The following is a 26,146-nucleotide window of genomic DNA, read 5'->3' as shown; positions in this document are numbered from 1 at the left end:
TGTTAAAGTTCACAGAACTTTTATCTCAAGACTTTTGAGATGAGTTCGTCTCCCTGTGGATGAAAGTAACCTGGTGACAAGGACTTTGTTACAAGTGGCTCTTGAGTGGGCAGATGCTGCGGAGCTCTGGGATTGGGCCCACCACAGACAGAGGCTGCTCTATCTGTGCAGGAGTGCCCCTGCCTGTGGCATGCTGCAGCCGGGCCTGCTGCAGTGCGGTGAAGTTTACCCTTTAACCATTAACATCCTGAGTTAAGGGCCATTTTAGACTCCAGGTAGAGGCAGGAATTCAGTTGATCACAGGCACTTTTGACAAACTAGGCGTCCTCTTGAATCACACAAAATCCATTCTGTTCTTGCTTCAAAAGATAAAATTTATAGGTTTGGTTCTAGACTCGAACAAAGCCAGAATCCGGGCTTTAGTACCTGCTCCCAGGGTTTAGTCCCTGCTCAACATCATCCGGAACCACAGTTTCCCATCACAGTAAGGAACTGCCTTAAATTTCTTGGAGACATGGCTGCTTGTACATATGTGATGCAATAGGCCAGAATCAAGCTCAGGCCTTTTCTAATGTGGCTAGCATTAGTATATCGACCAACCCACCACAGCGTAGACATGATTGTTACATGCCGGTCCTGGTATTAAATTCCCTATGATGGTGGGTGGGCTCAGTCAACACCTGGTCCAGAGTCCCCTTCAGCCATCTACTCCTTCAGCCATACTGATTACTAGTGACTGACATAGCCGACTTTGGTTGGGGGCATACACCTGATTGGAATGGACATGAATAACACATCTCAAAGAATAACCGTTACAAAAGGTGAATAACCATTTTTTTTTATAGTAGACCATATAAACGTCAAGAAGCTTGTATGCTTGATATGTTTTATGTCAGTACCCAAGAGAAAGTCTGCGAAGTTCTTATCACCAGATCTTTGCTCAGCCGTTGGCTTTCATGTGGAGGAGTTCACAGCAAGAGTTGACTTTGCAAACACAAGTGGAATGAAGGATGGACAAGACTGTAGTCTGTTCCTCATACCAGTGGTGTGGTCGAAAGAGAACAATTAGTGGGCTCCAACTTCAGGTTTCTGGGCATAATAGAGGGCAGGGGAGGGATGGGACGGAAAGGATCAGGCTGCCTTCCCTCCAACCAGCCTGGGTAGGGAGAGCGGGGGGAGGGGAATGGACACACTGGCCAGGGGACTTTGGGCCCAGGTGAGCACCTGAGGAGTGGGGTCCATGTGCAGAGTCTTGCCCTGATCTTCCTGCCTGCTCAATGTTCCAGCCTGGAAGCAGGGTTCTAGCTCTGCTCTTCATCTGGGCAAACGGAATGGAATTAGCCCTTGAGCCTGCTCTTTGGCTAGAGTGCCGGGAAGACCAGGGTAAACCCCCATTAGGTTTGTTTTCTTGAAAAACCTTCAAAGTCTCTGATATATTGATGTAGCCAGAGGAAGGATACTGGATAGATTGTACATTGGTTGGATTATGAGTACTTCCTTTGATAGAAAATACTGCTTCTATTCTTGAGGGACTGAGTCTTCTGCAACTTGTGCAACAATCTAATTCCTAAGGTTGATCACTCAATTAAGGATAGGCAATGATTCCTAAAAAACTAGATAGATAGAAAAGTAAATTCTCAAGAAGATGCATCATCACAGTCCCCCGAAGATCCTGCTATTTAGTTGCCATTTCTACTTTTTTCTTCTTTTTAAAAACTTTTAATTATGAGATACTAGAAGATTTACCTGGCATTGCTTATGTCCTTTAATCAATTTTTTGTTTTTTGGAAAATAAAATGAAAATGTACATGTATCATTTAAATCATTGCTCTGGAGTGGGGTTGGGGGATGAACAGTTCAGTATGCAGGCTGTCCTGTGGAAACTGAACTACCCCAGCAACTTTCCCATAGAATCTGGGGAATGGTGACCTTCAGCCTCCCACCTCCCACCAGCATCTGGGGAGTGGACAGTCCCAGATGAGGAAGGGGCGCTGCCAGCCTTTCCTGTATGATTTTTGAGATGCAATCCTATTCCATGCATATCTCATTTTCCTGCGCAATCAAACCCTCACATTGCTTTAAGTTATGATAAGAGGAAGCTGTATACCAAATTTGGTTGTCTTAACTCTTACCGTTTAGGAGATATTCTTGAACAAATGGACAGACAAACAAGCTCTCTCAAATTTATCATAGATGTATGTGTGTGGCCTTATTTGAAATGAGAGAGACCCATTTTCTGAATGGGTCAGTCGTCTAAATATAGTTCAATATTGTGTCCTCAGCTTTGTCATCCATTCCTTTTTCTGCAGTTGGTGAGCAGAGCTGTTTCTTGATTAGTTGTCTTACATAAGTCCAGCTGAAATAACACATGAGCTTTCAAATTAGGCCAGTATATTTAGGATGGGTTTTGGTAGGCTATGTACAGTGAGAGAGAATCAGGAGCTAACAGCAAAAATGACTTATACACAAGTTGCTTTTGTTAAATTAACTTTCTTCAGTGAGGTCATTCAGAGGTCATAGTCATTTAGATCAATACAAAATATAACATTTCCCAGACTTTATATAAATACCATGCATCATGATCACAGAATGAATTTATGGCTACATTATTCTTTTATTTACATAACATGAACAATGTGTTTGGTACTTCAGTAGGGTTACCAGGTTTTTATCAGAATATCCAATTGAAAAGGGACCCTGGAAGCCAGGCTGTTAAAAGCGGTCAATGGTGCAGCAAGGCTGGCAGGCTCCCTGCCTGGCTCCGCGTGACTCCTGGGAAGTGGTGACATGCTCCTCAGAATCCTTGGAGTCTGGAGTGGCTGTGAGGGCTCAGCACACTACCCTCATCCTGAATGCTGGCTCTGCAATCCCATTGGCCAGGAACCTCATCGGGGAGCTGGTAGGAGCAGGGGAAGCATCTGAAGGCAGGGGAAGTGCATAGCAGAGTCCCCTGACCAGCTTCTGCCTAGGAGTTGGAGGAACATGTTGCTACTTCCTAAACCTCCAACTCAACCCCATGCTCTAGTCCCAGCCCAGACCCAGCTCCTGTATCCTGAGCCCCTCATTTTTGGCCTCACCCGAGAACCTGCACCCCTAGCTGGAGCCCTCATGCCCTAGTGCACCCTAGCCTCCTGCTCCAGCCCATTGAACATGAACGAGTGAGCAAGAGTGGGGGAGAGCAAGCAACTGAGGAAAAGGGGAATGGAATGAGTGGGCCGGGGCAGGGCCTCGGGATGGGATAAGGGATTGGGCAAGGGTGCGGGTTTTTGCCATTAGAAAGTTGGCAACCCTATGCTTTGGGCAAGCATAAAGACAGAGTGTTTGTCTTGAACAGCTGACTGAGATTTTTAATGTTTTCACACAAACAGCTCTAAAATAAATATGCAAAGCCTTTTGTATTAATTTAAATATTGCTAATACTGGATGATTTTATAAAGCTCTCAAAGGGCCCAAGTCAATGCCCACTGAAATAAACGATAGTCTTCCAACATGCTGTTATAGATGGGATAAACTATTCATTCAGGATCTCATATTGAGGCCATTTGATGACATTGAAGGACAGAGAACAGATGCTCTTATATTCTGCTTTAATAATGATCCGTGCATGTGTTTCTCATTTGTAATATAACAAAACACGAGCATGTTCCAAAATGACTTAACTGTTCTACTGCTGGTCCCTAATTCAGTCTCTGTATGATGACAGACTTTTGAATTGTGTGAAGTCTCTGAAATATTGACATTTGAAAAGAGATATACCTGCTACAGTGGGCAGCCTAGAGACTTTCTTGTAGCATATTGCAGCATCCTATATAGACAAGTACATGAGACAGCAAGTAAAACTTTCTTTATGTTCATATTTGCCCTATATGAATAGGCTGTATATTTATATTTTAGAGGGTATGGGATGCTCTCGGGAAAACAGAGCTATTCAGGAATAAAATGGATACAAAGCGGTGTATTTCAAGATTTTTTCAAAAATGACTAGTGATTTGGGATGATGATTTTTGGCTCCCCAATGTAAGTTACCTTAACAGGATCAGATTTTTAGAAAGTGCAGTGTTCCCACCCTCTGAAAAACTCTCACACTTTTCAGGTGTTTTCAAGTTGGAGGACTCGAGCACTAGTCAGTCTTGTAAATCTTGGCTATTGGGTAATATCTTTACCTTTACCTTTACCTTTACCTTTACCTTTTACCTTTGATTGCACAGCTATAGGCATCTAATTTCATACTTCGATTAACCAAAGAAATGGCCTCATTTTCAGAGCAGCTGAGCAATGGAAGCTGCCCTTAGCTCTTTTGAAAACAAAGCTATTCATTTTATCTATCTGAATATGCATTTTTGGTGTCTACCTTAAAAGTTTCATATTTAGGTGTCAAATTGCATATTTACTGAATATACGTGTATATTGATTTTTACTAGATTCTATATTCATTTTTGTTGTTGCTTTGTGTGCCTTTTGCAAATGTAAAATGAAAACACTGTATTTAATCTGGGTATTTTATTTGACCCAGTATTTAGACAAAAATATCTTGCCTTTCTCATCTCCTGTTTTATTTTTTGTTTTATAGGAGACACATGAAATTGTGGCTATCAAGAAATTCAAAGATAGTGAAGGTAATTGTTTCCTCTGTGATCATTTAAACAAACATGTTACTGATACTTGATGAAAATACAAGACCTCACATATGAGGGAGAACTTAAAAATTACAACGTGAATGATGGTATGTTAGCTGTACTAGAGTCTTGTGCTTTGAGACATTAACCCCTGTCTGAAGGCTAGATTGTACCCTTGAATAGGTAGCCATACAAAGGACTAAGTTCTGCTTCCCTAGCCCCACCTACCTCTCTCGTGCAGCTTCATTAGTATGGCCTGAATTATGGCTCCAGGCAGAATGTCAAAATAGGGAGGAAGTAGGGAACGTACAGTAAAAGGAAATGAGCAGAGGAGGGCTTTATTCCCTGCTGCTTGTGCACTGACCATCAGAACTGGCTTGAGGCAACTGTGAAGTGACATTCTTCCCCACTAGAGCAAAGCGGCAGCAGATGAGAAATTTTCTACCAAAAAGGCTCAATTCCTTCCTGAGGCTTACTTCTTCCTCCTGGGGTGCTGGCCAAATGCTCTTTATAGCCTTAATTATATAGTTCAAAATGCCACCTATTAGATTTTGCCAAATGTTTTATCTGAGCTGTTTGCGTTGGATTAATCTAACTTTCCTGATACATTTTTGACAACCAATTGCATGTTCATGTGGCCATTAGCCATTCCATAGCAAACTCTGACCAACACCAAGATGCCTGGATAAGATATTCAATAAGTCACTTAGCTTTGTCATTCACAAGTCTTGTTTTTATGCCCAAAGCAGAAAATACTGGCTGAAGTGAATTGTGGTGATCCGTATCAAACAAATCATCACTATTTCAGAATAGTTTTTCAGGACTGGTGCTGGCTGTTAGAGAAAACCCTGTCTTAGGAAAAACAACTGTCTGAGTTCTCCACAGGGTGCTTATTCTGCCCAGATTTCAGGAAGTACATTGAATAGCTTATAGAACACATTATTATCTTGCCTTACTTCCATCCGTCCATCTCCATAGGGTACCATCCCCTCACATGTCAGTTTACCTGTCTGATGACTGCTATTCTGTGTTGGTGCCAGTTGTTAACAGTAGTTTCAGGGAAAATATACAAAATGTTCAATAGAATTGAACTCAGAGCATTGCATAACAGTCACATTTAACACAGTACTTCATCTGTGTTCAATTCATAATTGAATTTTAATTGTCTTTTAATGCCTTAATGTGTTGCTGTTGATATGTATGTGGTAATGAAATATTGAAGAAGGGCATCTAGTGAAAAGAGGAAATATGTAATCAGGTTGATGTAGGCCAACTGGCACATTTGGTTTTAAATGAAATGGTTGACATTGTTTCTCTTTTGTTTTTAATCTCAAACTTTTTGTTTTTAATGTTCCTCTTTCTTCCCATCTCTTCACTATTTCTTCTCTCTGCTTTACCTCCAATTTCTTTTTCTTCTTTGTGCTCTGTGTAACCTGCTTTTTGTCAATTAGTTTGAATCTACACAACCGCTCCTTTATTCACAAAAATATTTCTGTCTTGAAATTAAGGGCCAGGTTCAGCCTTTGGATGATAATTTCATTGATTTTAAAAATATTTCATTCAGATGGCTACCAGATGTAGGCTTGGAAAAATTAGATTTTGTCAATAAATGTCAGTAATAAATTTCAGTGTATATATAAATCAAGTCAGTAAATACTTTAAAAAAAAAAAAAGCTTAAAACCAAACATTGATATTATCCACTGAAATTGACAACACTGTTATTTTAAACAAGCTTAACAGTATGAAGGGCAATGGTTGGCTGGCTGGCTTGTTAATTATGTTGGCTAACATTTATACTCAATTATTGCCCTGAGGACAGCTAAGTCAGGGCCCAATTGTGCTAACTTATGATAAATGATAGTCCCTGTCTTAAAGAATCTAAAAAGTCTAAGATTGAAATCCTAGACTCCATTGAACAATGGGTTCAGATCTTTACTAGATCCATTGGTGGGAGGAGGGATATCAGGTTTACACAATTGTATAGTATTTTCCTCCTTCTGATGCAGAGCCAGCCAAGCAGCAGAGGGAGCCCAAGTTAAATAATAAACCTTCATCAGTGGGTATCAGAGAGAGGTGTGCAATGATTAATTATTCTTTGAATGTTTAGAGTCTGAGGGTATGTCTACACTACCCTCCTAGTTCGAACTAGGAGGGTAATGTAGGCATACCGCACTTGCAAATGAAGCCCGGGATTTGAATTTCCCGGGCTTCATTTGCATAAGCGGGGAGCCGCCATTTTTAAAACCCCGCTGGTTCGAACCCCGTGCAGCGCGGCTACACGGGGCTCGAACTAGGTAGTTTGGACTAGGCTTCCTATTCCGAACTACCGGTACACCTCGTTCCACCGGGGTTCGAACCAGCGGGGTTTTAAAAATGGCGGCTCCCCGCTTATGCAAATGAAGCCCGGGAAATTCAAATCCCGGGCTTCATTTGCAAGTGCAGTATGCCTACATTACCCCGCTAGTTCGAACTAGCGGGGTAGTGTAGACATACCCTGAGTGCTTGAAGTCCATATTAATAGTTGTATATGTAGACCCGCAGACATAATCATGAAAATCATTTAAATATCTTACAGTTTTTTAGATTTCTTTTTACTATGAGTGTCCACTGAATTTCGTACATTACTGTAGAGGTTGTTAACTGTACAGTTAAGGTTCTTGTTCTTTGCTAAGGTTTGTTTTACCTCACTTACCATTGTTTATATTTTAGAAAATGAGGAAGTCAAAGAAACTACTTTACGAGAGCTTAAAATGCTTCGCACATTGAAACAGGAAAACATAGTGGAGCTGAAGGAAGCCTTCAGAAGAAGAGGAAAATTATACTTAGTGTTTGAATATGTGGAAAAAGTGAGTTGATCTTTTACATCCATTTCAGAGCAAAATCAGTGCAGGGATTTGAGCTTTAAAAATGAACGTATTCATAGGCGTGCGCAGCACATTTCATTAGGGTGTACACCCAAAGAATTTTTTTTAAATGTACATTGACCCCCCCATTAGCCACACCCCTGACCTCTGTTAACCACACCACTGACCCCTATTGGTCACACCTCTGGAGGTAACACTCTGGGGGCAAGATGGGCACATAACCAGAAGTCATGTGACTCCCCCCCCCCCCCAAGGACTTTTCCCACCGTCCTCCTACCAACAGGGATTAATTTGGCCCCCACCAAACTCCCCTCATGCAACTATCCTGCAATTGCATTAACCCAATGTGTGTGACATTAACTTGGGGGCAGAGAGGCTGGGAGAAGTGTTCCCTCCGTTTCTTCCCAAGAGCAGAATGAATTTTGTGTTGTGCACCAGTACTGAGTTCATGTGGCTTGTTTGGATGTGCCACGGTGACACCCAAGTTATTAATAACTATCTCATAAAACTTTACCTTTTCCTTCTGCTGCCATGTTTCCTCCCCGTGCTCCATCAGCTCCCCTGGTGCCTGCTACCCCCCAACCCCTCATCCTCCTCTGCTGTCCTGACTCCTGCCCTTCTCACTGACCTCAGCCCTCCTGAGACCTGTCCCCCTCCACCAGCCCTTCTCTTCCTCCTGTGCCCACTCCTCCAGTAGCCCCACATTGATCAGATGAGCTACCCCTCCTCAACCCCTCTTCTAACACCTCCCTCTACACACCTGCCCTGCCTCTCTCCTCTGGTGCTGGTCCCTCCCCTGCAGGTGTCTGCCCTTCTGCTTCACCCTCAGAATCCCCTGGCACCTGCACCTTCCCTTAGCCCTGCACCCTCCTGGTGCCTCCCCCTTCCCTTACTGCCCCTGCCTGCTTTTTCCCTGGTGCTCACCCCTCACCACCGTCTGCCCCCATTTCCCTCTGCCCCCATTCCCTTCATGCCCATGCTTCCCTGCCTTCCTCATGCCCACCCCTTCTTTCAAGCCTCCTTCCAGCACCTCTCCCTTCCCCCTCTAACTCTCAATGCCTTTACCCTCTCCTCCTGTCCCCCCTCCCATTGACACCTCCCCTCCTGCCCTTTTCTTCATTGTCTGCACTTGGCCCCACTGGCATTTGTCTCTCCTGCACCCCTGTCCCTTGGTGCCTCCCCTTTCTTCTCCTGACCTGCCCCCTCCCCTCAGCACAAGCCCCTTCCTCTCCCACCCCTTCCTCTTTTTTCCCCCCTTCCCCTCTCGTCCCCTCTCTTACCTTACCTTCAGCTTCTGCCTTCCTATTTGCAGGGCTGGAGTCAGAGCTGGCTCAAGCTACAGGCCAGCCGGGTCCTAGCCCGGGGCGCCTCAGGAGCCACCGCACCATGCTGCCGGGCTGGGCTGGGGCGCTCCTGGGAGCCTCAGGGGCACCGCGCTGAGCTGCTGGGCTGGGTGGGGGCGCTCCTGGGAGCCTCAGGGGTGCTGTGCGGCGCTGCTGTGCTGGGCGGGGGTGTTCCCAGGTGCTGCTGGGCCACACAGTGCTGTCGGGCCGGTTGGGGCCCAGGGCGCAAAAATGGCTCTGGCTGGCTGGCCCGAGACATTAGGATGTGCCTGGGCACACCCCATGCGCAGGCCTATGAAGGTATTTTAGTCTAAAAATGGGAAACTGAGAAAGATAAATGCAATTTAAACGGAATGCACATATCTTATCTCTCCTGCTAAGAAAATTACACAAATGACGCAAGTAGTAATAGTTATATAATACAGTGGCTTGTTATTTGTCTACCTCAGACATGCTATAAATGTGAAGCAGAGAATAAAATCAAGCAAGTATTATTAGACTGGATTATGTGTCAGTTTGAGGAATGGTTGTCTGTTTTTGCCCAGTGGTCCATAAACCAGTTAAATTTGAAGTTTCGCTGGTTGTTGAGTGTTTTCCTCGAGATCCCTTCTATAGTATATTTTCCAACACAGGAGCATAGATTGTTGTCCATGTGTTTCTATTGTTTCTTTCTCTTTCTCCTTTTGCTGTTAAAAATAAGATTGGTCACTCATTAGATTTCTACATGAAAATAATAATCTTTGGACAACAGTTTTAAATGTTTTAAACAGACTAATTTGAAGGACTTACAAAATCTCCTCATCACTGACTTAAGTTCCTTCCATTCCTGATGTCATCAGAATTCATTCCACAATTTTCTTTCTAACTCCCATGGTCCTTATAGTAGCACTCCTTATACCTTCATCTACTTTGTGTAGGAGGCAGACTAGAACAGTCTAGTCCTTCACTTGTAAGCCCTTTTGGGCAAGAGTAGGCTGTAACTCAGTATTCTAGACTCTGATTTCTGTGTCTTTTCATTGGGGGAAAAAAAACCCTAGATACTTATTTTTGCTGCAACCTTCGTTTAGCTTTGCTCTCTTTCCTTAAAAACTAATTTGATTTCCTGCTGCTGATGTGCTATGGACCAACTGGGAACTAGTCCTGCCCTGATATTGTCCTTCCTGCCCTTAATATTTGTTACTAACAGTATGTGCAGTGCTTGCTGAATGAATTTTCATGAGACTCCTTACCACTACCTGCTTGCCTTACCTGAAAGTGAGCATATAATGTGATCGGAAGTATCTAGAGTGAGGTGACACTAAGTCTGCGTGGCATATTCTGGTTCTTTGTCCATACATTTTGTGATGCACTTGCCTGACAATCACTGCATTAGGTCCTCTGTAGACTTAATGTCTGGATTCTAAAGTTCCTGTGTTAATCTACCTGTGCTCACTGTGATTAATGCAGTTTTCTGAAAGTTAATTTTGTGTGTGTGTGTGCGCGTGTGTGCACGCGCGTGCATAAAAATACAGAGATGAAGATATGAATGATGCTGTACATTTAGTTGTATTTATACTTTATTGTATATGTTTTTATTAATGCTGACATTACTAAAACTACTATACTAATAGTACAGAAGACCAGTGTAATGAAAAAGATGAATATTTTAACTGTAGTTTAATAATCAGATATTTTGAATTATTAATAAATATCAAGAGAATACAGTAGGTTTCACGTGTTTTGTTTATGTATTTACTTAGTGTATTAGGAAGGACATTTATTTTTGTGACCCAACATTACTTTCTATGGATGTAAAATTATATAATCATCGGGGCAGCCACTGTGCTTAGTTTTTGCTTGATATCATTACATTGTAATTATCTTTATTTTCAATTACACTTAGCAGTTTATAAATGATTCTTGTTTTCAGAATATGTTAAATGGATCCTTTATAGATATTTTAGGACATAATAAATGTATAGGCAGCTCTTCCATTTTAAGTGAGATGTGGGGAGAAGAATTAAACAAAGTATAATTAGCCACTTTCTGTTTAGCCTCTACACTGGTGATTGAGCATATTTTGTCCTTTAAAGAATATTATCGCTGCAATACTAAAATCCGGATTACACTAAATCCAGATTTAGCTAGTCTCCTTTATCCATCATCTCCTTAGCTGATGTTGTCAGTAAGCTTGTAGGATTATGCTTCACACACTTGGCACTGCTATTCTGGTCCAGATTAGAACACTAAGGAAGTTACTGTCATATTAGTCCATTTTTTTTTAAATGCGTCCTACTGAACAGTACTATTGTCTAACTCCATTATAGTGTCTTAATAGACCTATTTGTGCTCATTTGTCCATATCCTAGATATGGCTTTAACAAAACCCATACCCCATAGTTTTACATGACTAAATCTATCAATAGATTGAAAAGCATCTAAGTACCTTTGAAATATCATATTTTAAAAATACTTTGATTTTCATGTATGCTTTGTATCATGCATACATAAATTACGACAGCTTCTAAGAATAACTTCAAAACTAGATTGTAGAATAAAAGAAAATGTGCACCAAAGGTGAGGTGAAATGCATTTGTAAATGTTAAAATCTGTGAAATTCCAAAATCACGAACTGTAGACAGTGGAAAACAAAATATCCAAAACTATTTTTTCCATTTTCTAGCTCAAAGATCAGTTTTTAAGGCTGAGGTTCTCAGACCCTATAGCATATACCATATAGTTATAGTTAAAGTGATGAAGTTTTGTGTGTAGACAAGGCGTTAGTATGTGAAACTGGTACAACTGACTGAAAAGTTCAGGAAGCACTGGCATAAATACCATTAGGATATGGAGTAAAATGCTCTGCTTTAGAGAAATGTTCATGTTACAGTACATGATATATGGGAATTGTGTTCTAAGCAATTATTTGTAAGTAAAATGAGTTCATACTGTATAGTTTAGCAGTTTAAATCAATAACTTGGATAATTATCTGGGGATTTAATCAGTTATCTTTTAACAAGAGCTTTTGGATCACCTTTACAGAAGATGGTATTCAATAGATCTTTGTCTAGAATGAAAGCAGGCTATAGTATATATGGCTAGATTATATTCCTTGGATGTTAAACTGCTGGTTTGCAGAGCTACATTTACTGGCATAATTATGGTATTTTAGTATGTTAGAACCATATTGTGGGCCAAGGTACTTTTATCAACTAATATCTATATTTTGAACATTTAGAATATGCTTGAGTTGCTAGAAGAAATGCCAAATGGAGTTCCACCTGAAAAAGTAAAAAGCTATATCTACCAGTTAATCAAAGCAATTAACTGGTGTCATAAGAATGATATTGTTCATAGAGGTAAGTGTGTATAACTTTCTACATGGAAATGAATCTCCTTCAGTAATTTTCTTTCAATAGGGAAAATGGCTACAACTTGTAAAAATTGTGTTATAATAAATGTATTTGGATTTTTAACCAAAAAGGGTCCTTTAAAAGAAACCACATGTAAATGGATATAGAAAAAATATTTCATTAAAATTAAGCTTACCTGAAGTCATCTAAGTTACATAAGAGACTACTATATAAATACCTATAGAAATAGACTTCCCTCCAAACAAGACTGCTAAACTTTCTCCCTAGAAGCCACCAAAAGCATGGGAACCTAAGATTACTATAAAATTATGTTAATCCTGTACATAATATAATAGGCTGCTGTCTCCTTGGTATTATTAGAGACAAGAGTGTGCTATTTACATAATGCATTGTAATTACAATGGAAACATTTCCAACGGAAAAGGAATTATGAAAATGTTTATTATGAGTTGCATTTTTCCTTCCTGCTATTTTCCCTTTATTATTTCTGTAACACATACTGTAAGATGTGGCTTTACTGAATTTTAATACGTTCTTTCTTCATAAAACTTATTTTCCTGCATGGCTCCCCAGGGTGAATTTTTTAAATATATAGTTTCAATAATGGAATTCAAATAGAGAACAAAATGACTTCTAAATGAAATTGAACAAAATATAAGGAAGAAAACTTTTCTTAAATATTTTGTAAAAATTTAATTATGATATATGGGGTTGCATGTACTCAACAGGTACTATTCTAATTGTATCTGAGTAAACAATATATTTATGAAACTAGAGAGTAAAAAATGTCTAGAAGACAAACATAATATAAGTCTCGAAGGCAATTTTAAGCGTACGAATATTGAGGTTACATATCTTACATTTGCAAATAAACTGGGTAATTAAATAACATCTCCAAATGCACAAGTTAATTTTGGGCTCTTGCATAAATGCAAGTGCAGGTTTACTTTTCGGCTGTGTCTAGATTGGCATGATTTTCCGGAAATGCTTTTAACAGAAAAGTTTTCTGTTAAAAGCATTTTCAGAACAGAACGTCTAGATTGGCACGGATGCTTTTCCGCAAAAGCACTTCTTGCGGAAAAGCGTCCGTACCAATCTAGACGCGCTTTTCCGCAAAAAAGCCCCAATTGCCATTTTCATGATCAGGGCTTTTTTGCGAAAACAAATCTGAGCTGTCTACGCTGGCCCTTTTGCGCAAAAGCTTTGCGCAAATGGGACTTTTGCCTGAACGGGCGCAGAATAGTATTTCCGCAAGAAGCACTGATTTCTTAAGCACTGAAGTCAGTGCTTTTGCGGAAATTCAAGTGGCCAGTGTAGACAGCTGGCAAGTTTTTCCAGAAAAGCGGCTGATTTTCCGGAAAAACTGGCCAGTCTAGACACAGCCTTGATGTGTTTCTTTTGAGGATTTTTTTTTTAAAGAAACTGATACAGAAGCTATGAATTCTACATGTTTAGAAAAAAGTAAAGGATTCTTTGAAAATTAGTTGTACTGGTTACAAGTATTTTCTTATACAGTCTCTTTTTTATACCACTGTATTAAATGTAATCCTTTTACAATTAAATAATGGCTTTTAGCAAGTTGAAAATTAAAAATGGATGTTAGGAACTATCTTACTTTTTTTTCTTACTCTGATATTTCAGATATCAAACCAGAAAATCTTTTAATAAGCCACTCTGATGTTCTGAAGTTATGTGACTTTGGTAAGTTGTTTCCTTTTTATTTTTTGATGGAAGCTCTTTTTACCTTACAAATAAACAATGTGGAAATTTTAAATTCTACAGCATGTGTATTAATGTATATTCATGTTTTTATATAGCACATTGATGTGTAAAGATCTCTAACCTGTGATTTGGAGCAGCTGTGAAATATGGTTTTAAACATAGTTGTTCTATAAATCAAATATAGCTCCAAAACATAAGTTGACATATTCCTATATATATATTTTTTAAAACAACTAGGAGTCCTGTGGTGCCTTAAAGACTAACACATTTATTTGGGTATAAGCACAATGATTTTATTCCCCATAAGTAGTGGCTAGAAATTCCCTACTATAAGTGGAAAGGAAAGCTTGTACCATAATGCACCTACAATGCCCAATACCTGTCATGCTAACTCTTTTTTTATTTATATAGGTTACTGTGCTTGGAATTTTGCTTGTATTTCATTTTTGGTTGAACACAAAAAATTGATTTGACCTTTAATACTATAATCAGTAGTGGTATGTAAATCTTCATTGAGGTGGGGACATAATCTTTTGAATTATCTTTTTTGTAGGCTTTGCTCGGAATCTCTCAGAAGGAAGTAATGCAAACTATACAGAATATGTGGCCACCAGGTGGTACCGTTCACCTGAACTCTTGCTTGGGTAAATATACTTTCCGGAAGTAATAGTTATGAGATATACATATTATATGATCCAGTACATTTATTCAAGTATTTTTGTGACGATCAACCATTGACTCTGTTAATGGGTTAATAAATTTATTTAATTGTCTTATTTCTTATTTTGGATTAGACTTCTTATACAGTGTCTTGATGCTATTATATGATCGCATACTTTGAACATATTGTTTTCAGGCAAGAAAACCATTCATCTTCAATTGATAGAAAGTCAGTATTTTGTAAATCAATACTGGTTAGATTCCTCAGGGTATTATGTGTCTCCTGTACCCCTCTAAAAATGATATTACCATTTGGGACTTAAACACAGTGTTGACGGCCATTTGAGCCATTAGTTCAGAGGTTTTTAACCTTTTTTCGTTGCAGAACCCTGAAATTTTCAAATCGAGGTGTGTCCTCTTTTGGAAATCTTAGACATAGTCTGTGGACCATAGATTTAAAAACCACTGTTCTAGCTAATTGTCTCTCGTTCACTTTCCTCAAAGGATTTCTTTTTTTGTTGCAATACTATCAGCCGGAACAGTGGGAGAACTTCAAGTACTGATCACAGGCACTTCATACATGAAGTTCATCAATGATAAAGTGCCCTTAAGACCAGATCCAAAGATTTTGATGAAAGTTGTACAGGCAGTCTCCGAGTTACGCGGATCCGACTTATGTCGGATCCGCAGTTACGAACGGGGTTCCTCTCCCTGGTCTCCAGCAGACCAGGGAGAGGAAACAAAGCGGCGGAACACGTGGGCAGCGGACAGGGCTGTCCGCTGCCCACGCGCTCCGAGGCTTGGCTCTGCTTTGCCCCCCCCCTTCCCCTGGTCTGCAGACCAGAGGGATGGGGGGGCGGGGGCAAAGCAGAGCCAAGCCGTGGAGCGCCCGGCCAGCTGACAGCCCAGACGCGTCTGGGCTGTCAGCTGATCGCGCGCTCCGTGGCTTGGCTCTGCTTGGCTCTGCTTGGCTCTGCTTTGCCCCCCCCCCCCCCCCCCCCGTCCCCCTGGTCTGCAGACCAGGGAGAGGGGGAGCAAAGCAGAGCAAAACCACGGAGCCCGAGGGCAGCAGGACAGCCACGGCGCGTCTGGGCTGCCCCGCTGCCCCCGTGCTCCGTGGCTTTGCTCCAGACACCTGTGGTACAGCAGCTGGGGCGCTGCCAGTTGGTCCCGTAGCGCCGCTCTGGGCGCTACTGGACCAACCGGGCAGCACCCCAGCTGTTCTGCCCCAGGCATCCTGATTCAGCCACTGCTGGTCAGATTCAGCAGCGGCTGAATCAGGACGCCTGGGGCAGAGCAGCTTGGGTGCTGCTGGGTTGGTCCAGTAGCGCCGAGGAGCGGTGGCGCTACTGGACCAACCCAGCAGCACCCCAGCTGCTCTGCCCCAGGCGTCCCCAAGTCAGCCGCTGCTGAAACTGACCAGTGGCTGACTATAGGAAGCCCCTGCCCCGGGCTTCCTGGAATCAGCCGCTGATCAGTTTCAGCAGCAGCTGACTTGGGGATGCCTGGGGTTCTTAAGTTGAATCTGTATGTAAGTCAGAACTGGCGTCCAGATTCAGCCGCTGTTGAAACTGATCAGTTTCAGCAGCGGCTGAATCTGGACGCCAGTTCCGACTTACATACAGGTTCAACTTAAGAACAAACCTACAGTCCCTATCTTGTACGTAACCCGGGGACTGCCTGTATTGGTCTGTCATCTAAACCAAATTATACAATTATACATTATACATGTATTTTTTCTGAAACCACACTCCTGCAGGAATAAATAGCATTTTAATGCATTAGATGTGATATGAGCACAAGCTTTCTGTTTAGGAAGAAGCCTTTTTGAGCCTCTCCTCTTCCCTTTGTTTATTATACCAGTAGAATAAAGACCAGACTGTTTCAGCACAGACTAGGTGAACTACAGCTTGCGTTACAACAGCCTATGTCAGGAAGAAAGGGTAGTGCACATGGCCATACTTAGTCAGACTAATGATCCTTGTAGCACAGTATCCTGGCTTCTGACAGTGATCTGTGCCAGATTCCTCAGTGAGAAAGAACAGAATAAGGCAAGTTATCAAGTGATCTTGCTTCGCTGGAAAAATTGCTAGCTTGTTCTAAGGGAGTATGAGCTACTTTTGTAGCCTTCTTACAAGGCACTTCTATTTTGGACATCTGTAGAGCTCTATACGTAGTTTTATTCAAGCTTATGCAATCATGCTGTTTCCAGATATTATGCAAGCTTTGGAAATATTGTTTTGTAGTTGATATTCAGGTAGGCTCTGAGCTTCTTGATAACCACTGAAACAGAATACACATATGAACCACTTGAAGAAAAAAATGAGTAACAGCCAGTTCTTCGAGGATGTCCCTATTGGTGTTCTACGTTAGGTCTTGAGGCACTGCTGCGTGCCTAGTCGGAGATTTACAATAGCACTGCCCTCCGGTGGGCTGTGCAGGCAGCACGTGCAGTGCTGCTACCATGCATGCGTGGCAACCGTCCCTTCAGTTCCTATTCTACTGCCATCGGCATCAATTGGAACTGCAGTTGCTCTCCACATTCGCTTACTATTTGAATATTTTTCGGTTATTAGTTAGTGTTATAGTTAAGTTAATGTCTGCAAGAGATTTGACCGTAAATTCAACGTGGTCCTACAGGGCACAGATTTCTTATTTTCCCATCCTTCCCCCAACTTGATAGGGAAGGATCCAGTTAACCAAAGGGGCAAACAGAGCGCCACGTGCACTATCCCATACGATAGAGTGGAAATGCTTAGACCTCATGGGTTGAAAGGCTTATTCCTCAGCTTCTCTTCAGCTCCGCATATCAAATTACATAAAAAATACACCCACCACATCTTTAAATAACTCTCACTCTTTATTGACAATTTATCAGATGACAGAAAAGAACGATTTTTTGCCAGTATAAATGAGGGAATGCTGATCTCCTGCATGGCCCTACAGGCTGCCCTGGACACATCCGATACAGCTTCACGATCCATCGCTACTGCCATCGCGATGAGGAGGCCCTCCTGGCTCCAGTTGTCAAGGTTTCCTTGTGAAGTGCAGACCAGGATAGAGGGTCTCCCCTTCCAGGGATCAAAGCTGTTCACTCACACCACCAACGCGTTCCTCCACTCACTCAAGAAACCCAGAACAAATTTGAAAACACTTGGCATACACATACCTGCAGCTAAGCACAAACAAAACAGGTATTTTAATCAGAGATACAAATCCTCTCCTTTCAACCAATCTGAGGCATTTTGACAACAGAAAGAGACAATGACAAACCAGGCACAGACAGGCCACTGACCAATCGGCCACATCTCAGCCGTTGACCTTGAGGCAAACGTTTTGAAGGTCAGGTCGAGAGTCCGATATATCACCCCTTCATCTGGAACAGCCCAATCCCATCTGCTATTCCGCCAACATCTACTACCCTTCTTCCACCACTAGTCTTCTATCACGACCGAAAAGTGGGTGCTAGATGTAGTGAAGGCCAGATACTGCATTCCTTTTATTGATATCCCTTCCTTTCACCCAGCCTTTTCAGGGACCCATCTCACGAGAGTGTTCTACTTCAGATGGTGACCTTAACCATGATAATACCAGCCTTAAATGAAGGGGGACTGGTTATCTACTCTCAACCTTAAGACGCCTGTTTTCATGTATCCATCCATCTAGCACACCAGAAATACCTGAGGACAATGCACATTTCCTATACACAGTGCTACCCTTTGGACTCTCCATGACCACAAGGTTCTTCTAAAAAATTATTGCAGTGGTGGCCACCCACCTCTGCAAATGAGGGATATCCATATTTCCCTATCTTGATGATTGCCTGATAAGAATGACCACGAGCCAAGAGGCCATCAACACAGTCTCCCAAGCCATGTCCTTATTCCAAATTGTGGGGCTGCAAATAAACCTATCCAAATGCAAGAGTCAACCAGCTCAGACAATAGAGTTTATAGGCATGTATCTCGACTGCATCCAGGCAACAGCCTGTCTTCTGCACCACCAATTTCAAACTATCAAGCACCTTGTTGTGGTGCTGCAGACCAGCCCACAAGTTCCCACAAGAACTTGCCTGCAGCTTCTAGGCCACATGGCAGCAGCCACATCGGTGGTATCTCACACCAGATTACATATGAGGCAAATGCAGCATTGGCACAGAACTGTGTACAGACCCCATTACACTGGTATCAACAAGCTGATTTTGCCCCCAAGCAGGATCAAACACTCACTAGATTGGTGGGCAGATAAAAAAAAAGTGTGCACTGAGGTACCCTTCCACAGAAGTTCTCCGACAATCATGATCACGATGGACACCTCTCTCCTGGGGTGAGGAGCACACCCAGGTCCCCTCACAGTCCAAGGCCGATGGCAGTCCCACGAGCTCAGAGTAGTACCATATGCATGTCAGAACTTCCTGCAACAGATACAGAGCAATACTGTACAGATTTTTATGGACAATGAAGCCACAATGTACTACATAAATAGGCAAGGCAGAGCCAGATTATACAGCTTGTGCAAAGAGGTAGCCCATCTATGGTCGCGGTGCATAGACCACAATGTCTGGATACAAGCCTTTTACCTTCCGGCAAGGACAGGTAACCCTCAGCAAGGATTATGGCAGACACCCTCAGCAAGAAGCTCACTTCCAACCATGAATGAGAGATAGACCACAACATACTTCTCATGATATTCACACGTTGAGAATTCCCAACAATCAACTTATTTGCAACCTATTGGAACAAGAAGCGTCCACAGTATTGTTCTTGTGCAGGCATTGGCTCGTGCTCTCTTGGGAATGCCTTTACAAGACCTTGGAATGCACCCCTTCTATGTGCTTTCCCGCAAATCCCTCCTCTTCACCAGGTGGTCAACAAAATAAGAGCAGGGACAGCATCAGTCATACTCATTGCTCCAGCCTGGCCCCGCCAGACCAGGCTCACTTACCTGCTCCGTATATCCATAAGACCTCCTTGGCAGCTCCTTATAGTCCCTCATCTCACCAAGAGGGTCACATCCTGAATCCATCTCTCCACATGGCTCCTCTCTGGCTCTTCTCAATAGAAGTCACATTTATGGATCAAGTCAGACATCTTAATAGGTAGTCTCAGAGTCACAACAAGGAAATCTTTCCTATACAAGTGGTGAAGATTCTCTCTCTGGGCTAGCAAAAAATCTGCAGATCCATCCACAATTCCACTGGATGATATATTAGAGTACCTTTTACACCTACAACATACAGGTCTCTTGCTCCGCTTGTTAAAAGTACATGTTGCAGCCATAAAGGTGTTCCAGCAATCTATCAAAGACAAATTGGTATTCACCCATCCCATGACTAAATGCTTCTTAAAGCGAATTCAAAACTCATTTCCGCCTGTTCGAATACCAGTCCCCGCCTGGGACCTAAACCTCAGACCACAAGACTTTACCCATGAGCCTATGGCCACATGTTCAATGTTGCACTTCTCAATCAAAGTGGCTATGTTAGTCACGCTTACGTCAGCCAGAAGGGTAAGCAAAATTGGGGCTCGAATGGCTGACCCACCTTTCACCATATTTCATAAGGACAGAGTGGTTCTGCTACCACATCCAAAGTTCTTACCAAAGATACTTACCTCCTGGCATTCTAGTGAACCTCTGGTGTTACTCATTTTCTGCCCAAAGCCTCATGCCATTGCTGAGGAAGCTAAATGGCACACACAATTGTCTTCTATTTGGAGGACAAGGTCAGTTCGTAAAATGAGCAGACTTTTCATCTCCACCGATAGATCCTTGGGCATCCAAATCTATGCACAGATTTTCCAGGTAGATTGTAGACTGAATGCAACTGGCTTATGACAGCTTTAATCAGCAGCCACCACTTCAGTTACGTGCACACTCCACAAGGGCCGTTGTAACTTCTACGGCACCTCAAAACCTAAGGTGGAGCACCCACAGGGACAACCATCTCGAAGAACCTGTTACTGCACAAAGTGAGTAACCGTCTCTTCTGTAAGTATTGTTCTTCAAGATGCGATTCACACTTATTCCATGACCATACCTCCACACACTCTGCGTTAGCACCTCTAGATACATATTCCAGTGTGAAGGAACTGAGGGAGGCTAGGTCAGCACCACCTTTAAGTAGCCTTGGGTGCAGTCATTAATAGGTTTAGAGTGTGTGAAATGCCCAAATGGAGAGCTGGCTCTGGGCTTGCTAGGTTTGTGCCCCTCTGAGTGGAATACCTGAGAGACCCCACATCTACCAGAATTGCTTAATTTCTCTCTTGCCCGTCTATAAAATGGGGATTATAATATTTCCCTGAATCATGGAGGGAACGGCAAGGAAAACTTCATTAATACTTATTAGGGCTCAAATACAGCAGTGATGCAGTCTTTAGAAAATCCTCATATTTAAGGTGGGAAAGGAAAAAAGAGAAATCCCTAGGTATCTCTTGCAGTCCTTTTTACCTTCTGTTTCTGCTAAAATTTCATTTATTTAAAGTGAAGAAAACATTTCAGTATGACCAAATTATGCTATTATCTATATGTGCTGTATATTCACAAATACAGACTTTTAGAAACCATGTGGCCTGATTCTGGGAGTTACTGAGTCCACACAACTCCAAATAAGTTAAATAGGAATTACAAGTGTTCAGCACCACCAAAAAATAGATCATTTTATTGGAACCATTTCTTGAAATGTATAAGTAGATAGTAGAAATTTCTTGTATATGTCAAAACTGAGACAAACTCCTTACCCTTTCAATGAATTCATCCCACTGTTTCTACACAGTGAGATTGGCATAATCATTATATGTAGAATGGTTGTCATTAAACAAAACTAGAAAAAGACCAGTTTGTCAACTTGTAGAGAAAAGATGTATTAGCATACCAGGAAAATACTGCATGTAATAAAAAGTTACGAGAGAATAAACAGCGGCTTTTTAGTTATATATCACGAGGATTTTTTAAAATAAGTCTTTATATATTAGGGAACGTCTACACTAGCCCCCTAGATCAATCTAGGGAGGCTAATGAGGGCGACCGGAATTGCAAATCAAGCCCGGGATTTAAATATCCCGCACTTGATTTGCATGTCCTCGGCCCATCGCCATTTTAGAAATTGACTAGCCTGAAGTAACTGCCTGCAGCTATACGCGGCAGTGAAACGGGATTCCGAAATAAAGCCCCTAAATCGAATTAGGTGGTAAACCTCATTCCATGAGGAATACCACCTATCTTTTTTAACCGAGTTATACTTTTGGCCTTCACAATGTCCTCTGGCAGTGAGTTCTACTGTCTGACTCTATTTTATGTGAAGAAATACTTGCTTTTGTTTGTTTTTAAGCCTGCTGCCTATTGATTTCATTCAGTGTTATGAGAGGGAGTAAATAGCACTTATCCTTCATGGTTCTTGATTTTATAGATCTCTATTGTATTGCCCCTTGGTCATCTCTTTTCTAAGATAAATAGTCCCAGTCTTTTTAATGTCTTCTCATATAGAACCAGTTCTTTACCCCAATACAGTGGATCCCAACCTTTTTGGGTTTATGGACCACTTTTCAATCTATTACAATTTCACAGATGAACCTCCCCCCCATGGTGAAGAAAAAAGAAAAGAAAGCGGGTGGGAGAGGGAGGAGGAAAGTAAGGATCGGGCCAGCAGTGGGGCCCAATTCTTATTTTTAAACTTTCCATGGACCCCCTGCAATACCATCACAGACCACAAGGGGTCCGTGGCCCACAGGTTAGGAAACCACTGCTTAAATATTTTTGTTGCCCTTCTCTGTGTGTTTTCCAGTTGTACTATATTTTGTTTGAGATGGGGCAATCAGAGCTGCAAGCAGTATTCAAGGAGTGGGTGTCCTATGGATTTATATTGTTGAATTGTTAAATTTTCTGTTTACTTATTTATCCGTTGTCTAATGGTTCCTAATATTGTTTGCTTTACTGCTGCTGCATGTTAAGCAGATATTTTAAGAGAACTTATCCACAGTGATTCCAAGATCTTTGTCTTGAGTGGTAACAGCTATTTTTGATCCCACCATTCTTTAGGTATAGTCGGAATTAATTTTTCCACTGTGCATTACTTTATACTTATCAGTATTGATGTTTGTGTCATTTTGTTGCCCTGTCACCCAACTTAGTGAGATCCTTTTGTAACTTTTCACAATCAGATCTGGATTTAACTATTTTGAGTAATTTTCTATTATATGCAGATGTTGCCACCTCACTGTTTACCCTCTTTTCCAGATCATTTAGTTCTGGTCCACTAGCAGATCAGAGTAGCAAGTTTACCATTCTCTCACCTTGTTCTGGAAAAGAAAAAACCTGATTCAATTATATTATATTCAGCTACGCTCTGTAGATCAGGAAAATCAAGAGAAGTTAGTGTTAGCTTAACTTTTGAACATCAGCGTAATGTCTGTGTTTCTGCTTTGGAAATATTCTTTATTGCTGAGTTTTCCAGAAGAGAAAGGAAAGTTCTCAAGGGTAATTGACAAGTCTAGTTCTGTTTTTTTCAAACTTCAGTGCAGTTAGTGAATCCACTCTATAAATGAGCCTAAAGAAGCAAGTATCAAATTTATTTTTCCAAGCATAAGTAAATTTAAATATAAACAAAAAGTTAGTTAATAAATGCAAATAGATTATCAAGAAGATATTTTGTTAATTAGTGTGAACATTATTGTACCTGCTTTTCAGTGCCCCCTATGGGAAGTCTGTTGATATGTGGTCTGTTGGCTGCATTCTTGGCGAACTTAGTGATGGGCAGCCACTGTTTCCTGGAGAAAGTGAAATTGACCAGCTTTTTACAATTCAGAAGGTGCTAGGACCACTTCCATCAGAGCAGATGAAGCTTTTCTACAGCAATCCTCGTTTTCATGGACTGCGGGTAAGGGAAACTGACCAAAACCCTTTTCTTACAGTCTTCTGTTGATGTGGTATTTAAATCTTTGTCTATTAGATAAATGTTTTATACCCTTTGCCCCATCTAAAAAGATTAGGGGATAGGTTTACATTGTGAAGAGGTCATGGATTTATAAATAAATTACAAAGCATTATGATTGCACTATTGTTACATGGATAGATATGTACATAATCATTTAAAATTCTTTACTTCATTGCTATGATTCTCTTGGCAGGTTAGAGCACATCCTCCAGTTAAGCATTTGTTTAGACTAAGAGACTGAACTTATCTTTAGCTCAGACAGTAGGTTCACTACAGTGCAAGATTCCCAAAGAGTTTTGTGTTTGCAACTACTGTGTTATCTCCAGCACCTCATGTCTAGAGGTCTTATTTGTGGTGTCTTACAATTTAATTTTGATTGTCTTGACAACTTCTGCCACTTTCCCAATTTAATGTTATTTGGAATGATGGATTTCTGGTCTAATCTAAAGTATTACACATGTTACCAAAAGGAAATATATTAAAATACTAAAGTACTATCCTGCTTCTCTTCAGTTCCAACCATACAACATAAGCTTTGTTGGATTAATGCATTATAAAATGTGACGCTGAGGAATGGAATAAATTATATTTATTTTGTATATTTAAAAAACTGCAACATTCAGAACACAGTGTGCTGTTAGTGTGATCAGTATAGGGCTAAAGTCATAAGGACATATGTCCTAATTCTGGGCCAGTGATTTACTAGTTGTCCTTGGGCAAGTAACTGCCTCTTTATTCCCATTTGTTAAATTGGAAGAATAATACTTACACGTGTACCAAATAGGGGTCATGTGAGGCATGATTTCCCTTTACAAAAACCACGTAGAATCTTCCCCAACAAATTATGTTCATTTATGTGTGTGACAATTTTGTCCTTTACTATAGTTTCAACATGTTTCCCTGGCACTGGAGTCAGGCTTACTGGCCTCCAATTGCCAGGATCACATCTTGTGTCACATTTAATTGTCCTCCAGCCTTTTGGTACAGAAGCTGATTTAAGTAAGTTACAAACTTCAGTTAGTAGTTCTGCAGCTTCATCTGTGCGTTCCTTCAGATTTCTTGGGTGAATACCATCTGGTCCTGGTGATTTATTACTGTTTAGCTTATTGATTTGTTAAACTTTCTGTAATGATACCTCAATAGTGACAGTTCCTCAGGTTTGTCTTTTAAAAATTCCAATGCAGCTTGCAGGGATTTCACTTTTTTGTCACTGTACCTTTTAAATCCTTTGTAACTGCTTCCCTCATTTTTGTGTAGTCCCCTTTTCTGAAATTAAGTGTCACAATGTTGGGCCTCTGTGGTGCTTTTTCACTTTCACAGAGATGTTAAATTTACTTATATTGATGTCACTATTACCAAGTGGTCTAGCTAAATTCGCCTCTTGAACCAGATCCTGTACATTTAAGACTAAATCAAGATTGCCTCTTCTTTTGAGAGTTCCAGGACTAGCTGCTCCAAGAAGCAATCAGTTTAGTTGCAGTGGGAGAGATCTAGGTTGAATATTAGGAAAAACTATTTCTCATGGGCTTTGTCTACACTGCAGGGTTTTTGCGTAAGCCTTTTGCTGAAGGGTTCTTGCACAAGAACTTCTTGCACAAAAGCGCGTCCAGACCTCAAATTGCATTGCAAAAGCAATGTGCTTTTGTGCAAGAGAGCGTCTACACTGCATAGACACTCTTGCATAAGAAAGCTCTGATGGCCATTCACAGAATAGCCATCAGAGCACCTATGCTTTTTCTAATAGGGATTTCTTGCGCAAAAACCACTCTGGAGCGTCCACACCTGCCTTTTTGCACAAGATCTGTAGTGAAAAAATGAGTTATTTCTCATGGAGAGAGGAATAACTCTACCGGCAAAAGCTTTCTGATCTGTCAATTTTTTTCTCATGCAAAAACGCACTTGAGATGTGGATGCTCTGCTGGTTTTTGCGCAAAAACGGTCGTTTTTCCACAAAAAACTTGTAGACATAGCCTAGGAGAGTGAAGTGCTGCAATGGGTTACCTACAAAGGTGGTGGAATCTCCAGTCCTAGGGGTTTTTAAGTCCCAGCTTGACCAAGCCCTGGCTGGGATGATTTAGTTGGGATTAGTCCTGCTTTGGGCAAGGGGTTGGACTTGATGAACTCCTGAGGCCTTTTCCAGCCCTATGATTCTATGACTAAGGTTTCAAGAAACTATCTCAGCATCCCATCCCAAGGTGACATGCACTCACTCAGTACGGGGATAGTTGAAATCCCCCATTATTATTGAGGTTTTTAAAAAAAGTTTAATAGCCTCTCTAATCTCCCTGAACATTTCACAGTCACTATCATCATCCTGGTCAGATATATCCCTACTGCTATTTCTCATTGTTAGAGCATGGCATTACTGTCTACAGAGATTCTGTGGTACAGTTGCATTCATTTAAGATGTTTGTTTCATTTGATTCTAGGCTTTTCTTTCACATGTAGTGCCACTCCTGCACCAGCACAACATGTTCTGTTTTTCAAATATATATTGTATGCTACCATGGAGGTCCTTTACTTCAATCTCTTACCTAGAAGCCTAAATTTGCCTCCAGGACCTCTTTCCTATATCTCCCTATGTCATTGGTACCTACATGTACCATGACCACCAGCTCTTCTCTAGCACTGCACATACATCTAGCTATATGTCATGA

The 26,146-nt window shown here is 41.3% G+C and overlaps 1 protein-coding gene across 7 annotated transcripts in view; it reads left to right on the top strand.

The window, feature by feature from the left end:
- The window catches only part of CDKL5 (cyclin dependent kinase like 5), a 161,354-nt gene that overhangs the window by 98,205 nt on the left and 37,003 nt on the right, over positions 1–26,146 (top strand). For all 7 annotated transcript variants that reach the window (XM_075913867.1, XM_075913853.1, XM_075913845.1 and 4 more), the window contains 6 exons: positions 4,571–4,616; positions 7,327–7,463; positions 12,043–12,163; positions 13,820–13,879; positions 14,454–14,544; positions 23,243–23,432. In XM_075913867.1, coding sequence (XP_075769982.1) covers positions 7,368–7,463; positions 12,043–12,163; positions 13,820–13,879; positions 14,454–14,544; positions 23,243–23,432 — 558 coding nt within the window. In that variant the 5' untranslated portion in view covers positions 4,571–4,616; positions 7,327–7,367. The remainder of the gene's footprint in view (positions 1–4,570; positions 4,617–7,326; positions 7,464–12,042; positions 12,164–13,819; positions 13,880–14,453; positions 14,545–23,242; positions 23,433–26,146) is intronic.

Source organism: Pelodiscus sinensis, chromosome 1 (genome assembly GCF_049634645.1).
Source record: "Pelodiscus sinensis isolate JC-2024 chromosome 1, ASM4963464v1, whole genome shotgun sequence".
Taxonomy (NCBI): Eukaryota; Metazoa; Chordata; order Testudines; family Trionychidae; genus Pelodiscus; species Pelodiscus sinensis.
The sequence above is the reverse complement of the archived record's forward strand: the minus strand, read 5'-3'. Positions and strand labels throughout refer to the sequence as shown.